The following is a 20440-nucleotide window of genomic DNA, read 5'->3' as shown; positions in this document are numbered from 1 at the left end:
GTTTAAAGTTTTTCCAGTGTCGTTTGCTGTTGTAAATTGTCCAGCACATAGGTTGCATGGTCATGTGGTAACAGGATCAAAACAGGACAAGGAATTTAAAAGATTAAACATTTTAGTGTAAAAAATGTCTTTATACTATTTAATTTTAAACCTTTACTTAACCTGGTACAAAAAAAAAAGTCAATTACGTTAAAGGTTAAAAATTGTATATATACTGAAATAAATATGAAATAATAATAATCATAAACAAAATAAAAACTGGATAAAAACCCTGCAATTCAAAGATCACAGAAACAACTAACACTAGAACTGCACTCGAGGTATTTTAAATGTGCTGTAAATTCATGGTGGTCAGTTTGAAGTGCTTCTAGTAATTCTTCCAGGGTTTTTTTTTTTTTAAACTTAAACCCCATTTTTCTCAGCTCTGATTAAACATGGGGAACAGAGCAATGATGGCAATTTAGGCATCAAATCTGGGCCTTTGGAATGCCTGCAAGTCGTACCTGCGAGAGAAAAGCACAGAAATTAAGAGGGATGGAGTGAAATGTCATATACATGGAGAGATACTTCAGTTGTTCTGTCAAAGTGATGAAGAGGCGATATGTTTCATACCTAAAACAAGAACAATAAATAAACAAAATAGTTTTAAATGGAGATTGGTTTTGGTATTATTTTTCAAGGTGAATCTAAAAGCAGCTCTTCCAGCTTAGATGACCTTGTGTACATTACACATAGCAAAATCGGTTTACTCAAAATAACACTATCGGAGTTAATTTCAACACTTTGAAAGTGTCTCATAGGGTCCTCATGGGAGTTATTTTAAAGAGGCCCTATTATGCTTTTGGGGATTTTACCTTTCCTTTAGTGTGTAATATAGCTGTTTGTGCAAAAGGTCTACAAAGTTACAAAGCACAAAGTCCACGCAATAGGGAGTTATTCTCTCCCACAGACAACACTGCTCAAGAACTACAAGAAACGGGCTGTTTGTAGTCCAGCCATTTCTTCCGTGAAGTAGCTATGTTATTATGTTACACATTTGCATAATGCCCGCCTAAGGGCTACTTTGGCCTGCCCTCTAACAAACGTAGTTATAGCAGAGGCCAGGATGAGTTGGGTTAGTGTTGTTGCCATGTTGAGAAGATGCAGTTTTCTTCACTGCAAAAGCAAAATCTCTTTGTTTGGACTTCCAAAGGCAGACGAATTGAAGAATCAGAGGTTAAAATTTATTTTTTCCACTATCCCTCAGCAGTACAACCACAAACAATGCTGTATTTTCAAGATGATTACTCTTGAAATATGCTGCAGTTCCAAATTTGTTGGGACAATCTGGCACTTCAGGATCACAACTTGTAAGTATGTTTGATTATTTGTGGATTTATCTGCTACCGAGAGTTCATATGCAGAGTTTTGTGTTGTAGTTACGGTGTACACCCAGTGCACAACTGTAGGCCTCTGCTAACCTGCTAGCTAATGTCATTGTGTTGAAATAGTTTAGCTAATCATCTGTGGACCCACTTTTACCAACAATTGTGTAGAATTATGCAGATTGTTTGTTGTTCTTACTTTCATGAATAGTGATCAAGTGTGGAGATTTATTTTTTACAAATGATAATTTTACATCTGCAATCCACGGTAGTGCTCGGTTAACTTGCTATGTAATGTTATTGTTTTGGTCAGGGTTTACTATTCAGCTGTGGGCCGGTGTCCTGAAAATATATGCTACCTATCAGGATGAGCTACCAACGTTATAGTCACATAGTTTTAAGGTTAGGGTTAGGGCTTAGTACAGCCTCACACCATATCACACTACATGATAGTAATGCTGGTAGCACATCCTGATAGGTATTATCTGCCTGACAAGATGTGCAACCTAGGTTTAACACATTTCATGCTGTTGTAGTACACACTGACAGGTTCTCCAATGCCTCCCGGCATGTGCTACCCATGTTGTAACTTTACATATCACTGTTTTTACTGCTGGTAGCACATCCTGAGCAGGTAGCACATTGTCAGAACACTGGCTTTTACCTAAAACCGTGTAACAAAATGGTCGATCTCAAGAGTCTCATATAATTATATAATTACAAGCTGTAATGGTATGGCTGCTATGCATGGTAGTCCACTGCTAACTTGTTCACTAACTCTCTAATACCCCACGGTAATGTCCAACCGGGAGCAAGCCTCTGTTCTCCGTTCAAATCTCTGGCGAAAAAAGTTTGGCTGCACCCATTCCAGCAAAAGATGACTAACTTAGATGCACTACATGTCTTTTACTTGAAGCTTTGTTAGGTTTACAATAATCAACAGTGTACTTGTAAGAAAGCTACTAAATTAAAACTTACCACTGTGAAACGTCGTGCTCAAGTCGTGCTTGCGAAGGTGGTTCGGGTGGATCAGCTTGTTCTTCCAAACTTTCATTATCGGATTCAAACTGCTATGGTAAAAACTGACGACTGTTACCGTAGTTACAATAGTGTTTACAGCTGCTCAGGAAGCCTGAAACTTGGTTATGGTGGCCTTACATTTCCAACACATGCTCTATGCAATCACAACAGACTGTACCAGCTGACCAATCAGAGCAGACTGAGCTTTTAGGAAAAGGGGGATTTAAAGAGACAGGAGCTACAACAGAGCGTTTCAGACCCAAAGTGAAAAGAGGTGCTGCAGCAATGTACAGTATGAGAAAATTAATGTGTTTTTTGAACAATAAAGCATGTAAACCTATTCTAGCAGACCCCCAACATAAAATTATGAACCTGTAAATTAGCATAATATGGGCTCTTTAAGAAAAAAAAAAGCACTTACTCATGTTCACAGTTACTAGGCCTTTGACGATATTGTTGAAAGACTCTTGGAATAGCATGAACTCATGACTATTATAAGAAGTTAGTGTTTTTTTAACATCATGTAAAAAGTAATATTTGATTACCATTTTGTTTAATTAACATCAACATGTACAATTTACAAATAATTTTAAAATAAAATAAGTTACTTTGAAATGGTTCTCTTTATCTCAGTTGTTAAATTGATAATCATGTTTAAATGGTGTACATGTTGGAATCTGAATAAAAGAATAACTATGAAATATTAAATTGCTTAAACATTAATAATTGCAAATCATTAATCATAACGAGGAGTCTAAAGTTTAAAAATGTATAAAACATACAAAATTTACGTTTTAAACATGATAGTTTGTTATATGATTGATGTAAAAAGATCTTTGTCCCCATGTGCACTTGCAAACTGTAGTCTGGCTTTTTTATGGTGGTTTTGGAGCAGTGGCTTCCTCCTTGCTGAGCAGCCTTTCAGGTTATGTTGATATAGGACTCATTTTATTGTGGATCTAGATACTTGTCTACCTGTTTCCTCCAGCATCTTCACAAGGTCCTTTGCTGTTGTTCTGGGATTGATTTTCACTTTTCGCACCAAACTATGTTCATCTCTAGGAGACAGAATGCATCTCTGTGATGAAGAGGAGGGCCGGGCCGGGCCGTGACTATGCACAACTGGCCCCCAATCGGGCTAATCAGCCGAGGAGAGGGATAAGTGCAGCAGGATGTGGCAGTTCGAGAGAGAGAGAGCCACATTAATTTACATCATCTCTACAAATTTTCTTACATTCTGATCCTAGAAACTTCTCCAGAAACTGTATCTGACTATGTGACATTGGTAATCATGAAGACATTACATTTATTATCATTTCTAATTCTACAGTAAAGTCAATTGGCTATGTACTATAATTAAAACTTAGTAACATGTATCTATAACTATAAACATTCTTGGAGTAAAAGATGATTATCCTCCACCTTTTATTAATGTACTTATTTCTCTGCAAAACTCAATGCTGATGAGAGGAGAAAAGCAAACAATGGCATGGAATACACACATCCTAGAACATGTGTTTACTTTCATTCTCATCTCCAGGATCATACTTTTCTTCTTTGTCATCCTCTTCCAAAGCTTCAAATAATTTCTTAGCTTCTTCAAGGGAGCGGTTTTTCAATTTGATAGATCAAGTGTATCTATTTCACAACAAGTAATGCTTTCTTTTAGCCTTCTTTTAGGGAAATCAAGGACAGTATCAATGAGAAAGGTGAGGCTAACATGATCCCAGACATAAAACTGTTCTGAATAAACCATTTCTGTTGTAGCCATTTTGCTCTCATGATGTTTTACCAGCTCATAGTGGTGTGTTTCACAAATGGCTTGTGCTTTCCAGATGATTTTATCTTTCTCATAAGTAATGAATGAGCTGGATGTGAGCTCTGGAAAATCTTGAATTTTCTGATTCATCTCAGGACTGTGAACGAGAACAACATACACAATCTCCTTCTTGTAAATGATGGTCTTAAAGACTCCGAGAACTGAATCTTGTCCCTTACAGATCTGTTTTCTGTATGTGTCCATCAGCTCAGTCACAGGAAATGTAAAGCGAAAGTTTCCAAAGCGTGATCTGTCATTTAGGAAAGTGGGTGATGTGGTGAATAAATATAGGAATTTCTGCTGACTTGCTCTGTGTTCTGAGGTTCTGTTTGGGAACGTTTTCTCTAGATTTTCTCTAGTTATGTTCTCTTCATTAATCTGTAGGCTCCACCAGGAGAGTGAATTTTCATCAAGACCCCTGAATCCCTCCGACTCCCAAATCTTTGGAAGGTTTGTCTTGTTAGTGACATGAGTCACCTCTGTGATGTGAAATTCAACTGGGGTTGGATACACCGGAATTATTTTTGACAGATATGTAAACATCGGTTCTTTTTTTATACCACCTGTCTTTTTCAGGTCTTCTATACTAATGTGTTTTCCTTTAAGGTACAACTATTTTCTGTTGCGTGAGGGGAGCAATCTGTCATGTCAGTTGCCCATGTATGCCCAGGATAAAGTATGACAAATTGTAAGATTTGTATAGCTGGCAAAAGTTAAAGTCTAACTAAATATGTTAAACAGACATCGTTTTTCCCCTATAAGGATCACAACACCGCCGTTTCAGCACAGCCGAGTTCTCAAAATATTTTCAAAAGATACAGCCATCGGATTGAGGGAAGGAGGAACACAACTGTCTGATCTAGTCACTAAGCATTACTTCACTAATGCAGTTAACAGCATCAGAGTCTCACAATTGCTCATAACAGAATGCACAAATAAAGTATACATTGATTTGTAAGCTCACAATACAGTACACAGAATCACACTGGTCATTTTATATCTGTAATTTAATGCACAAGTAAATGCCAAAACACTCATGTTAATAAATGTGTGCTGCACGAACATTTCAAAGATTTTGGCAAAGATTGAAAGACTATCCTGTCCCTCTGTCAGCAGCATGCGGTGGTATGAGCTCTGTCAAATGACACCGAAGTTGTGTCCGAAACTGCCCCCTATCCACTAAATTGTGCACCATTTTGGCCATTTTGTAGTTGTGTCCGAATTCATTCCCTACATCTTATTCCCTACATTTGTTCACTCATTCTTACCCACAATGCAATCTGATTTCGAGGGTACATACAATGTACACTCTCCGACCCCAATTTCCCATAATCCAAAGCGGAGACGGTGGGAAATGGCGGACGCAAACACCGGAGGCTTCAACTTTTACAAATGTAAGTAACTATTTTATTAATAAAAAAATACATCTGTATCAAGATATAACGAAGTAAAATTATACATATTGATGGACTAATTTATGATTGGCCACTAACTCCGCTTAAATGCAATTTTTGACTCGTAACTAGCAAGGGTAATTTTTACGGTTGAGATTTCACGCTGCAAATGATTTGTTGGATTGTTCACGTATATTATCACATGTAACTACTGTATTCGCATACACTTTAGAAAATAATGTACCGAAGATGTTATATTGTTTTAGGGACGGATGAAGACGTAACGCGTCTCATAATGAGCAGCCCAGCTTGGATGGGAGTGAGTTTGAAGATTATTTTTCCTCAGGAATTATTAGAGTTCAGTTGCAGTTGATATGTCTAATTAGTAATATTTAAATCATAACGTTATATGCTCTACAGAACTGTACTGAAAGAGATGGGTTTGCTTGGTGTGGTAACCGCTGCCAAAAAGTGGGAAAACCTGAAGAAAACATACAAGGTAAATTCATCTTAATAATATATACAGTTCTGCTTGTAAATTTACATCCTTTGCAGCATCTGCAAGATATTTAATAATGCATAATAGTAGCTTTTTTTTAGTACTGCATTAATGAAGCTATTTGATATTACAGATCATATCTAAATTTACAAATGATCCTTTTAAAACGTTTACAAGCCCTTGGTTCTTAAGTTCATGTGTCCTCCTTCAGGGTCAGTGACTGTAGCCTTTTGTGATGTTTGTGCATAGCACTTCTCGTTTGATCTCACAATAGCTGATCTAGCTTTGCCACTCAGGACAATTGAGGGGCTCAAACGATCATTTATGCTTAAAGAGGCTAAAATTAATAACTAAAAGTTTTTAAAAGTATTTAATTATTTTCTAATGGAGCATACTTCAATATCTGTTATACAGTACTGAATAAAAAACAAAACATACATTTTTGTTTTTGCTCATTTTAAAGAAACTCAAAGATTCTACAAGGGGTATGTAAACTTTGAGCACAGCTATACAGTATTTTTATTCAGTGCTGTTACATTTGTCTTAAGACAAGATATTTTATTCTGCTTAGTGTTTTAATTGGCAATATAAATTTTAGACTACAGTAGTATACTCACTATCATGCATTGAATTACAGGAATAGCTCACCCAACAATGATCATCTTTTGTAATTCTCTTATCATTTCCTCACCCTTATGTCATCTCAAACTCCTATGACTTTCTTCCACAGAATTCAAAGATATTTTAATGGAAATATGATGTCTGTTTGTGCACACAATGCAGGTGAATGGTGACCAAATCTTTTAGCTCCAAAAAAGGACATAAAAGACAGCATTAAAGTAATACATATGACTCCAATGGTTAAAACTAAGTCTTCTGAAGTGATCCAATCAGTTTTGTGTGAGAACAGACCAAACTGTAACTCCTTTTTCGCTATCTATCTTGACATAAGCAGTCTCCAAGCCAATCATGATTTCGTGCTCAATTACACTTCATAGTGCTTGATGCATGCCAGAATGCTAGATGGTGCCAGGAAGTGTAATCAAGCTTGAAATCTTGGAGACCTGAGCTTGAAATCTAAGGCTAGGAGACCGCTTATGTCAAGATTTATAGTGAAAAAGGAGTTCAATTTTTTTTTGTCTGTTCTAATCAAAAGCTATTAGAAAGTCTTACACATAACCTTTTTGCCACCTTTATGCCTTGCATTATATGAGATAAACAGATCATATCTCTAAAATATTTTATTTGTGCTCCGTGAAAGTCGTACAAATTTGAGATCACTTGAGAGTAAATGAAGAGTAAATTATAATTATTGGGTGAGCTATTTCTTTAAAACTATACTGAATTACTTTATGCCGTCAGAGCTTTTTTATATGAAAATGTCATGTATCTCTGTAAGATATATCATTCTTTTCCAAATAATTTTTTGGAGTTAAGGAAGCCATGCACCCTCATGGACTGCACCAGATTTGCCAGTTCTTGCTGTGAGATGTTACCCCACTCTTCCACCAAGACACTTGCAAGTTCCTGGACATTTCTGGGGGGAATGGTCCTAGCCCTCACCCTCCGATCCAACAGGCCCCAGATGTGCTCAATGGGATTGAGATCCGGGCTCTTCGCTGGTCATGGCAGAACACTGACATTGCTGTCTTACATGAAATCACACACAGAATGAGCAGTATGGCTGGTGACATTGTCATGCTGGAGGGTCATGTCATGATGAGCCTGCAGGAAGGGTACCACATGAGGGAGGAGGATGTCTTCCCTGTAATGCACAGCGTTGAGATTGCAGTGACAACAAGCTCAGTCCAATGATGCTGTGACACATCGCCCCAGACCATGACGGACCCTCCACCTCCAAATCGATCCCGCTCCAGATTATAGGCCTCGTGTAACGCTCATTCCTTTGACGATAAATGTGAGTCTGACCATCACCCCTGGTGAGACAAAACCACGACTCATCAGTGAAGAGCACTTTTTGCCAGTCCTGTCTGGTCCAGCGAAGGTGGGTTTGTGCCCATAGGCAATGTTGTTGCCAGTGATGTCTGGTAAGAACCTGCCTTACAAGCCCTCAGTCCAGCCTCTCTCAGCCTATTGCGGACAGTCTGAGCACTGATGGAGGGATTGTGCGTTCCTGGTGTAACTCGGGCAGTTGTTGTTGCCATCCTTTACCTGTCCCGCAGGTGTGATATTCGGCTGTACCGATCCTGTGCAGGTGTTGTTACACATGGTCTGCCACTGCGAGTACAATCAGCTGTCCTTCCTGTCTCCCTGTAGCGCTGTCTTAGGCATCTCACAGTACTAACATTGCAATTTATTGCCCTGGCCACATCTGCAGTCCTCATGCCTCCATGCAGCATGCCTAAGGCACATTCACGCAGATGAGCAGGGACCCTGGGCATCTTTCTTTTGGTGTTTTTCAGAGTCAGTAGAAGGGTCTCTTTAGTGTCCTAAGTTTTTATAACTGTGACCTTATTTGCCCACCATCTGTAAGCTGTTAGTGTCTTAATGACTGTTCCACAGGTGCATGTTCATTGTTTATGGTTGATTGAACAAGCATGGAAAACATTGTTTAAACCCTTTACAATAAAGATCTGTAAAGTTATTTGGATTTTTACAAAATTATCTTTAAAATACAGTGTCCTGAAAAAGGGACATTTCTTTTTTTGCTGAGTTAAATATATATATATATACACACATACATACATACATACATATACACACACACTATGGTGTAAGGTAATGTGTGGTGTTAAATGTGTAAACCATACTTCTGGACATTTAAAAAAAAAAAAAAAAAAAAATTATATATAAACATAAGATACACAAATGATCCACTGACAGCAGTGTATTATTAACATCATCTTTGAACACTAACTTATGTAGACAAAATACATTCAACTGTAAACTAAAAACTGAAGTCTAAGTTTTTAAATATCCTATAAGACATTTTCCAGGAGTTCAATGGATCTATTCTTCAGTTATTTAGTTTACAGCTAAATGGGTTTTGTCTTAATAATTTCTTACCGATGAGTGGTGTCGACGAGCTAACAACGCACGACTCAAAGTTGTTGCTCTTTGTGTAATACGCCTTCTCCTCCTCAGGAAAAGCAGATTCACCAGAACCAAAACCAACAAGCCTCACTTTCTTTTCGCTTTAACTCAGTCGCTCTAATTTTTTTAGATGGAAAGTGACAGGCCAGAAAATAAAAAGCGAGTTGTTTCGTTTGTTTGTGGTCACTGCAGGTTTTTGGAAACTTCCGTCGAGAATGCATAAATGCGCTGAGTCAGGAAAATGCAACAACCTCCCTCAAAAATAAACCGATGTGTGTGTGTGTCCCGTTTCTATCTTATTCCACCTTGTCTCATCACATCCTGTCTCTCTCTCCATCACTGTCTTGCTATCTGCAACACAGTTTTTAGTAAAACATTTAAATTGCATATTATAAAAGTATATTTTTTTATATATGACGCATGGAATGTACGTCAGCATCTGAAATCTCGCTCATTTCGTTCACTCACTGCCATTCACTATATAGGAAATAGTGAATGAGTGGGCGATTTCAGACACAGCACGAGGCTCTTGAGAGGTTGAAGCGCTGGTCACGTGGTTTAATGAATAATCATGAGACAGGCCGTTCTCATAGGATAAGGGCACACAGTCTCATTAATATTTATGAGACACTGATGACGGGACGATGTGCTATAGTACAGGGCAGAGCCGTTGAAAGACGAAAGACGTAAGAAAATATTGAAACAAATTCCGAAGACAAAAATAGCGCAAAAAATCCCTAAATTTACCATTTTCTTCTTAAAATAAAAAATAATGGATGCTTTGTCTTCTATCATGTGTAACACATACATATCTGGTAACATCTCCGAAAATGTAGTTTAGTGTTTCATGACCCTTTAAACACTAACTAGTACAATTTCAACATCAAATAATGCCACAGTAGTACAAAATGAGGATAGCTGTAAAGGGTGTGTAACAAACCATTACATTCAGCAAAAGAGGAAGCTCTCCTATCATTTATTTCAGTAAGTGTTACAGTTGGTTGTCTCTATTATCCTGACTTGTCTCTGACTGGAATTATTTGATATTAATTTTTGATAAAATAGATTACTTACAGGTTGACCAGCATATGCCATTTTGTGAGGTTTAAGATAAAGAAAAGTTAGATGTTATCCCAGTCTGTCTTTTTGAGAGTGAAGCCAGTACGATCCTCTGCTGGTTTTATAGTCTGTCAGTCTCTCCACCGTCACACCTTTTGTATGAGGCAGAGCTGTTTCTTCAGAAACTAAACCTATCAACTCTGTCTTTCATAATCAAACTTTTTAATGTTGTTATTTTTTCAAAGCAAATAAATAAAAAAAATTGAGAGAGAAGTTGACAAAAATAAATAAATAAAAAATAAAATCCCCTTTTCTCCCAATTTTGGAATGCCCAATTCCCACTACTTATTGGGTCCTCATGGTGGCGCGGTTACTCACCTCAATCCAGGTGACAGAGGCCAAGTCTCAGTTGCCTCCGCTTCCCAGACGTCAATCTGCGCATCTTATCATGCGACTTGTTGTGCATGACACCGCCGAGACTCACAGCATGTGGAGACACATGATACTCACGCACAACTTACCACACGCCCCATTGAGAGCGAGAACCACTTATCGCGACCACGAGGTTACCACCCCATGTGACTCTACCCTCCCTTAAAACCAGGCCAGTTTGGTTGCTTAAGACCTGGCTGGAGTCACTCAGCATGCCCTGGAGTCGAACTCGCGACTCCAGGGGTGGTCAGCATCAATACTCGCTGAGATACCCAGGCCCCCCCTCTTCCTTTGTGTTCTGAAAAAAGCCATGCAAGTTTGAGTAAAAACAGAGAAGTAAATAACGATATCCTTTAAATTGCTACAAAAGGCACATTCCTTTGGGGAGAATAGATGGATGCAAACTGCAGGACCACCACTTTTAAATGTAAAAAGGTAATGTAAATTAAATGCCTCTTTTACACTAGGGGAGTTGCTTGATGTTCGAAGGCAACAAATTTGTGTTCACTTCAGGAAGATAAGTGTGCTCTATTAATCCCTCTTCAAATTTAATATCTGTTCATTTATATTGCCCATCCTTGTATTTGGGACTACGGTTCAAGTAAAAGGTAATTAACCAAATATACGTCACTTGTGGCAATTGATAACTTGGTTATATTATTTTTGTTAAAAGATAGCAATGCGGCTGATCATTCATGCAATGCTATTTAATCACCTTAACCTGTGCAACTTGAGTAAAAACTGTAATATTGACATTTTAAGAGCAGATGCCTCTGTATTTCATTTGTTTTTTCACAGTACATGTTTTAATAACTGTTCAACTATATCATTAATATATCTACACCATGAAACGATATCCAGCTTAGTTTTTTTCCCCTCAAATCTGCAAAAACTTCTCTTTTTTTAAAAGGAGAAAGTGAAAACATGAGTGATCCACAGCCCTGCAGAAGATAAAGAGAGGAACATAGAGGTTGGTGTTCATCTTTATTAATGAGAAATATTAAAAGGTACAGTTCACCCAAAAAAAAGAACATTCTCTCATATTCACCCTAATGCCATCCCAGATGTGGGTGACTTTCTTCTGCAGAACACAAATTAAGATTTTTAGAAGAACATTTCAGCTCTGTAGGTCCATACATTGCAAGTAAATGGGTGCCAAAATTGACAAAAAAAACCAAACACTTAAAGGGAGCATAAGTAATCCATGTGACTCCAGTGATTTAATCCACATCTTCAGAAGTGATATGATAGGTGTGGGGTGGGAAACAGATCAATATTTAAGTCAATTTTTGCTTGAAGTACTTCTCCCTGCCCAGTAGAGATAATAGGCATGAAGAATGTGAAATCACTGAAAACACAAGAAAGTGAAAGTTAAAATGCAGCCCGACTGAGCAGTGTAAAATGTATAGTTTATTTAAAAAAAAAAAAAAAAAAAAAAAAAAAAAAAAGTGTTCTGCTGAGGAAAGAAAGTCATACACACATCTGTGGATGGCATGAGGGTGAGTGTAAATGAGGATTTCATTTTAAAACACAAACCAACTTGTTGATATCAGGGTGTCTCCTTGGGGCAAACAAAACATCATAATTTTCATTTATGCACTCTTATGCCATGTCAAACTCATCTGACTTTCTTCTGTGGAGCACAAAGATATATATATATATATAGTGTGTGTGTAAGGTTAAAATCTTTCAAGAGCCATAGGACATAATGACAGCGTCAATGTAATCCGTATGATTTGAGTGGAAAACTTGGTTTGTGTCCCACAGAAAACAAAGTCATAAGAGTAGAGAAATAACATTTTTGGGTGAACTACTAAAATAGTTTTAAGCGGAACATTAACAAACTCTCATCTAATGTAATTAGGTTTCCCTTTATAAATGGGTTCAGTGAGACATTTGCATTAAAACAGGTAGAAAAGCGATTTACTTGGAGTTACCTGTTGAGTTTCTGCCGCGTTATATACACATGACGGGGCAGAAGTTATAGTGCACAATTTGTCAACTTATGCAAATACTTTTGAGACCAGATGCTTTAGTAACAAATTAAGATGCTTGTAGCGAAGACGCCGGGGCAGTAATGTTAAGATCCATGTGCAGTTTAATAAAAGGCAAATAAATAAAAAACAAAGAAACAAAACAAAGAGCAAAAACAAAGGCAGGCATGGGATCGGTACACAGAAAGGCAAACAAAGTAAGTCCGATAGGTAGAGGGGTAATCCAATAAACAGGCAGTAAATCCAAAATACTCACAAGAAGGCTGGGGAATTCGGAAAACAGGCAGGAGTCAAACACAGGATAATCTATGACAGTAATCTCGCACAGAATTGTAGACTAGACAAACAAGACGTCGTGTTGAATGCGTGGAAATTGGGAACATAAATAGACAGGGTTAAATGTAATACAGGTGGAAGAGTAATCAGTCTGACTGGAGGATTATGGGAAATGTAGTTCGTGAAATGTTAAAACTCAGGTGATAGCGACCTCTGGTGGCGTTCGGGGGAGATGGCAGGCGCTGCGGTTGTAATGATGCTTACTCAAAATAACACTTCAGAAAAGGGTGCAAAATTTCTTGTTAATTTCAATCACATTTGACATTTCATTACATCTCAAGAATTCTATAAAGAAATTAATCTCAGTTGTGATTGAATCAGTCAACGTGAGCCCACTTTTAACATTTTATATATCAAATCTATTCGCCCCACTTAAGAAAAACAGTGAGTTTAATAGGGGCTTTCAACCCCTGGAACAGGGGGGCTTTTTACCCCAAGTACAATCCTTTCACTTACTGGAGAGTTATTGAAATGTTTTTTGATATAATCACCTTGAACAAAACTGAAAATGACAAATTAGTATTTTTGTTTCCAAATACATTTGATAATTTCCAGGATATTCATTAGCCACATACATTTACAACATTTAAAAATATATATAAAATATATCAAATTGCCTCAGAATCAACCTTTAGACATTGCATACAATGATCTCATGGAAGAGGAAACTTTGCAGTTAACAGTATCAAACAGGTGTTTAGGAAAGTACTGTGTTAGTTTTTGATGCTATTTAGTGTTTTGCGAGAAAAAAATTAATCAAAGGAGCCTTTTGCCCCATTGTACCATACACTGTTAAAGATTTTCCCATCAAAAAACAGCAAATAACTGGCAGCAGGGTTGCCAGCAAGCTACTGTAAAATTAGTGTCTTGCTGTTGCTGAAATTTACAGTTTGCTACTGTTTTTGCAAACACAGCATAAAGCTGTAGTCACCAGCATCATACTGTAAAAATATGGTGTTTTACTTTTGATCAAATTAACAGCTAGATACTGTTTTTACAGCTACGGTATACAACTGTAATTTAGCAGCATATAGCTGTCAAATTACATAATATCTACTGTTGTTGAAATTAACAGAGACGTTCCCAACATGCACTGCATGTTACTATTTACTGGTTTATTTTGATGTTGTTTTTGTTGTAGTGTAATTTACTTGTATTTTAATGTTCAACTTTTACTTTTTAACTAAAAAGTATGTTTGTTTTGTTTTGTATGCCGAGAGTTGATTTCTGTGTGTCTTGTTAACAACTTGAGTTATGCTGTGAGTTCATCAAAAACATCAAACACTCGATTTTTGCTGAAATATTCTTTACTGTTTTTGCTTTTATGTGTAATGCATCACTATTGCCACATATATTGCCATTTGCAAGGTATGATCAGACATTCAGTCTGACCTTAGGTTTTGTTTTCCAAGTAGCACAGTGCAACAACTTGTGTTCTATTTAAACACAAACTGACTGGCTGGAAGAAGGTAATCTAATAATAAAGGTGCCAGCTCAAGAGATCACTAATCACCATAATGGTGATTTCAAACGAAACACCTATAATAACAAAACAACAACACTACATAAAACTAAGACTTCTATTAAGTCTGAATAAAAACTTTTGAACTTTTATATATATATATATATATATATATATATATATATAAAAAATTTTACATACTTATTCGAGCGCAAAGGCTTATGGGTATTTCACCATTATGACCCACAATGCAGTGCTCTACTGTTATTTTACTGTGTACAGGTTTGTTTTCCATAAAAAAAAATTTACTATTCAATCCTGGCAACATTTTTCATTTAATAAGTACATTGCTTCAAAGGTTTATTTATACTTTTTTTTAATTTAGCTTCTCATTAGACAGACAAGTGAAGGCTGATGTGAGATAATAAAGAACAGAGAAGTTGGGCAGGAACAACATGAACACTAACCGTGTGCCACAAACTTGAATTTTCATGGGGGTTTTAAAATATACTTTTCAAAATGTCACTAGCTTTCACCAAGATGATATCATGATTTTGAATGTTCATTTTCCCCAAATGCAAAACAACAGCTATTTACTGTAAAATGATGCTGAACCAAAGCCAGGAAGATCATGAAAGTCCTCAGCCATCCTAATAATGGACTCTTCTCTTTGTTGCGGTCAGTGAAACGCTTCCGCTCCCTGATGGCCAAAACAGAGAGAATGAGAAGGAGCTTCTTTCCCCAGGCCATCCGTGTCCTAAACCAAGGACAACACCAGGACTAGGTTCACTATTCAACACCACACACTTGAAGCAATATTACACTCTGCATTATCATTATTATACATCTACAACATCACCTCTATAACATCAGCCTGTGCTGGTCAACATTACTGCACAATTGCACTTTACCTTGCACAGTGTACATATTGCCAGTTCACTGTTGTTGCTACCACCTCTACATCTGTCATTATGCACTATTTCATACTCATATTACTTTGTACATACAGTGTATATTTCTTCTTTCTCCTATTTTATCGTGTTGTATATATTCCCATAATCTCTTAATCTTTTTTTTTCTTCTTAATCTTACATTTTTTACAAGGGCCCTGAGCAGTGGTTAAAGATGAAGAGTGTATGCAGGCTTACATGTACACATCTAATTAGCCTCATGCAGACACATTTAATATACTGTAGATTTACAAGCTAAATGTAGGGTAAGTTTACGTAACTTCTTTAAGCAAACAGAAACTTGAATAAACAGAAAATTGATGGCAAAAAACTCTACTGATTTCACACTATGTTTAAAGTAAATTATCTTTGAAATTTTGGTAAAACACCTCGCGTTGTTCATGAGCCAGTCCCAAATATGCTTGCTTAAAATTCAATCACGTTCTGCATCACGTGGTTTCCCAAGGAATCTTTACAAATTAGGTTGAGTTTACTAAACTCCAGATTAATGTCGCTTCACTTAAAATAATTAGCAACGTTTCTTCATTATTATGAGTACAGCATAATCTCAATATCTTGTGTCACAAATAGAGTGTTTAATTAAGGAAAGTTGACAACATTATGTTCACAGTAAAATTTGTTTATTTTAATGATCAAGCTCAGCTCAGTGAGTATTGACACTGACTACCACCCCTGGAGTTGTGAGTTAGAATCCAGGGTGTGCTGAGTCCAGCCAGGTCTTCTAAGCAACCAAATTGGCCTGGTTGCTAGGGAGGGTAGAGTCACATGGGGTAACCTCCTCGTGGTCGCGATTAGTGGTTCTCGCTGTCATTGGGGCACGTGGTAAGTTGTGTGTGGATTGCGGAGAGTAGCATGAGCCTCCACATGCTGTGAGTCTCCGCGGTGTCATACACAATGTGCTACGTGATAAGATGTGCGGACTGATGATCTCAGAAGCGGAGGCAACTGAGACTTGTCCTCCGCCACCCGGATTGAGGTGAGTAACCGCGCCACCATGAGGAGCTACTAAGTAGTGGGAATTGGGCATTCCAAACTGGAGAGAAAAAGGGATAAAAAATAAATAAATAAAATAAAAAAGATCAATATTTCCTGAAGCCAAAAATGTGAAGTTATTACAGTGAAAATAACATTTTGTTGAATTTGTATGATTTTTTTCTTAAATAATTGATTACTGTACTCATATGATAAGGCATAAGTCAGTATGTCCAAAAGATGCTTACTACAAACTTTTGGATTGAATGCTCAGACGCCCGTGACGTTTTAGCGCTGTGTGTGGAGTTTTTAGACGGTCCCTGAAACACCTTAGGCGGATACCCACGAATATCGAACGTGCAACCAACTGTACCTCGCTCACGTAACGGGACATCTTTAAGATCGAGCGGAAGCTCACCGTGACGTCGACGGTGGACCAACGGCAGTTTCACTTTCACCTGTATAGTTTTTGCACAAGACTTTAATTGTTTAGTCAGTGAAAGAACACATTTAGTTGAGTTCTCTGTTTTCTTTCTAAAGATCATGGCTGCCATCCATTCCAACCTGTTTAGGTATTGTCCTATATCTGAAGACTCGGATCAGTCCTGCACAGTTAAGTCGACATTTGTGCATTATAAACACGTAGACTCGAACATAACTGTAGATAATTAAATGCTGTGTTTCTTTAACATGTGTAACATAAAGACGAGATTTAGTCATTGAAGTGTAGATGCATAACACATAACATGTTTTAGCTACGTGCTGTTTAAAATAAAAAAGATATTTGCAGTAAGTGGATGCACCTATACTGCCAGAACTTTATTATAAATTCACGCTATTAGTGGAGCTCAAATTACTTTTAATGCATTGTCTTTGATGCAGTGAGATCCAGCAGATGGAAATTACGTTAATAAACCAGATGATTTGTAGAAGGAATAACAATTTTTATTTTACAGAAATGAAAAAAAAAAAAAAACATTAATAAAATATGAAATAATGAGAATAAATGTAATAATACAGAAAATAACTGTTTGATTATAAAATGTTAAGTAGATATCTCTTAAGGATATATCCAAGGACTAAGTCCTGGAATAAACCTAATAATACAAAGTCTTGTCTTTGTCTAATAAACTAAGAAAGTAAATGGAAAAAAGTTAAAGTACAGAGAGTCAAGATGAGACCTCAAATTTGGAGATCAGATGCGGAGAGCTGCCGGGTTGAGATGTTAGTCTAATGAATCAAAGATTTGTTAAAGCCTTTATACCCTCTTGAGACTATGCCAAAAATACTTTTTTTTTTGGCACAGCGAGTTCTGCGGGTTGAAGTGTAACTCAAAGTGTCAGGCCATATCGGGTGTCTCAGCGGCATCCATGTGTACAAACTGATGTCTGTACATTGCACGAAACAATAAAAACCACAAAACCAAGCTCTCTCTGCACCCAGCTCTGAAACCTCATCAGGTCAAAAGGGCAACGAGTTCATATACTAAGAGTACAAAATGTACAAGTGATAATGTCATATAAAGAGTAGACATAAACTGATTACATAAATGTGAGTATATGAATATATATATTGCATAGCTTCTGATTATAGTTGAGTACATAAATGTGGATATGAATATGCTTGTATAATATCAATATCAATAAGCAAAAGTATCAAAAATATAGGAAGGACTCTAGCCACTTGCATCAGTCATGAAATCAGTAAGGTAGATGCAGTTATTGAAAGTAATTACAGTAAAGTACTGCCAACCACTTATTGTAAAAGTACAGTTATTGTCATCAGTTTCTCTGGTAATCAGCCATTTGTTTATACAGTATGCCTTTTATTGTATTTAGTAAATTGCAACATAATATGTATTTGTGCAGTTGTCTTCAGCAATCCTTTATTTTCAAATACAGTCCATAATTGTGTTGTAGTTGTTTAAAAGCAATTTTACAGTCTCTCACTGTGGACAAAGCCATTAAATTACTGTGATGAATAAGTTTAGTACTCCAGAATTCGTTTTTATAGTGTAACAATGTATAACTTACATGTATCATTTAATCATATTTAATAATTCCAAGCTTTCTCTCTACAACTGCTCTCTCTCTCTCTCTCTCTCTCACTCTCTCTCATTAGGAGTGATATCATGAATGCTACTGAATGAGAATATGGCTACCTCATCCAGTCCAGTATTAGTCCACTCCACCATCACAGCTCAGAATAAGAGTTCTGTTCATGCTCCTGTGGTCACAGCAAACACATTTAATGGTCCAGTTTACTTCACCTCTGACTCAAAGCATGGAGGTACCTGAAATTGTTTTATCTGATTTGCTTGGGCTGAAAAATTAAGATGGTTCAAATAATTTCTGGTCTGTCATTTTTGTCATGCTCTTTTATAAAAGAATATAATTTAAATAAAAAAAATTAAAAAAAACCCTGCATAGCCATTCCGGCTATGTAAGCAGATGTTTAGGAGTGTGCATATGTTGTGCACGAAATCAAAAATGGCCCCTTTTCAACCCAATCTCATATACAGTAAACACATTACTATACCTATTTTCTATCTTTTGACATCTAGACACTTTTACTTTAGCGCAAGACTCATTTTAACATTTGCATCACATAACCAACTACATTTACAAGCTTGTTAGAGTGTGATCAGATTTCACGGTTGCTCAACTGATAGAGCGTTGCGGTTGTGATGTAAAGGAGTGGGATACAAGTCCTGAAGAGCACGCAAGTCGACACATGAGCCCAAAGTGTCAAAGAAGCACCACAAAATGATGCGGTTGTGTTTTTCCATCTCAAATTAGCTTTTTTGACGCTGTTATGTTTAGGTTATAAGGTTTAGGTAAGGGAGGTCGGTTTTGTTGATTTTAAACTCGATACAGCATTAACCCTCTGGGGTCTGAGGGTGTTTTGGGCCCTGGAGAAGTTTTGACATGCCTTGACATTTGTGCTTTTTTCAGTTGCTTAAAAACATATTAATGGCTAAAGTCTGAAAACACTATATTCAGCACAAATTGGGCTACAATTATATGTGAACAACATGTATGTACATGTTTGTATTTTTGAGAAAATAACGTTTATGTGTGTTTTAAAAAAAAAACAGAAATAAGGCCATATATCACATACTAATCATTTGTTCACAAGACTTTTGAGAACTGGATCTTGTAGCCTAGAGTTTTTGCTACAAAAATGATGTGAAAACCATCCTGATCACTCATTCATACAAAACAATATAGTCATTTAACTTTTGTAAGACACTTTTAGTGTTAGAAAGGTCATATGTTAGGAGGCGTGGATGATCATTAATATTGATGTGATTCATACACGAGGAGACAAAGACCCCTCCCCTGAGAGAGAATGAATGTGAGGAGATTAATGATTGAATGTATTATCTGGCTATACATTACATCTTTACATAAAGACTTTACTTAAAAACTTTAGACCTACACTACCGTTTAATAGTTTTAGATCAGTAAGATTTTTTAATGTTTTTAAAAGAAGTCTCTTCTGCTCACCAAGGCTGCATTTATTTGATCCAAAATACAGCAAAAACAGTGATATTGTGAAATATTTTTACAATTTAAAATAACTGTTTTCTGTTTGAATATATTGTCAAATGCAATTTATTCCTGTGATCAAAGCTGAATTTTCAGCATCATTACTGCAGTCTTCAGTGTCACATGTTCTTCAGAAATCATTCTAATATGCTGATTTTGTAATATGGGCATATTTACAGCACATTTTACACATTTACACCCAAACAGATATTTGCAAGCACAAGCTTCATTGATGATAATGAGGCAGCATAAACACTAGTTAAAATATAATCTAAACATTCATATTATTTTTATATCATATTACATATCATATTTATATCATACAGCATACAATTGAAATCCCTGCTTTAGCCGAAACAACATTTAAATGTAACTAAAACTTGCCTATTAGGACATATTTCAAATTTCAATACTCTGAATACCGGCTGGCAAGTCTGGAAATAGTTCAACTAGTAAAATACATCCATGTTTATATAAAATAGCATGTCAACTAATATGTAAGTAAAACTAAAT

General features: G+C 36.6%; 1 protein-coding gene and 1 long non-coding RNA gene across 2 annotated transcripts in view; both read left to right on the top strand.

The window, feature by feature from the left end:
• The first annotated feature begins 1356 nt into the window (after positions 1–1356).
• LOC127444172 (uncharacterized) lies at positions 1357–8802 on the top strand. Its single transcript, XR_007897779.1, has 3 exons — positions 1357–5916; positions 6018–6096; positions 7534–8802. It is a non-coding gene; the product is annotated as an uncharacterized LOC127444172 (long non-coding RNA).
• Positions 8803–17005: 8203 nt separating this feature from the next.
• Positions 17006–20440, top strand: part of LOC127444237 (uncharacterized) — a 188067-nt gene continuing 184632 nt past the window's right edge. Inside the window, 1 exon segment of the mRNA XM_051703508.1 lies at positions 17006–18665. Coding sequence (XP_051559468.1) covers positions 18512–18665 — 154 coding nt within the window. The 5' untranslated portion in view covers positions 17006–18511.

This window comes from Myxocyprinus asiaticus, chromosome 7 (assembly GCF_019703515.2).
Source record: "Myxocyprinus asiaticus isolate MX2 ecotype Aquarium Trade chromosome 7, UBuf_Myxa_2, whole genome shotgun sequence".
NCBI lineage: Eukaryota > Metazoa > Chordata > Actinopteri > Cypriniformes > Catostomidae > Myxocyprinus > Myxocyprinus asiaticus.
This window is presented reverse-complemented; position numbering and strand designations above follow the sequence as displayed.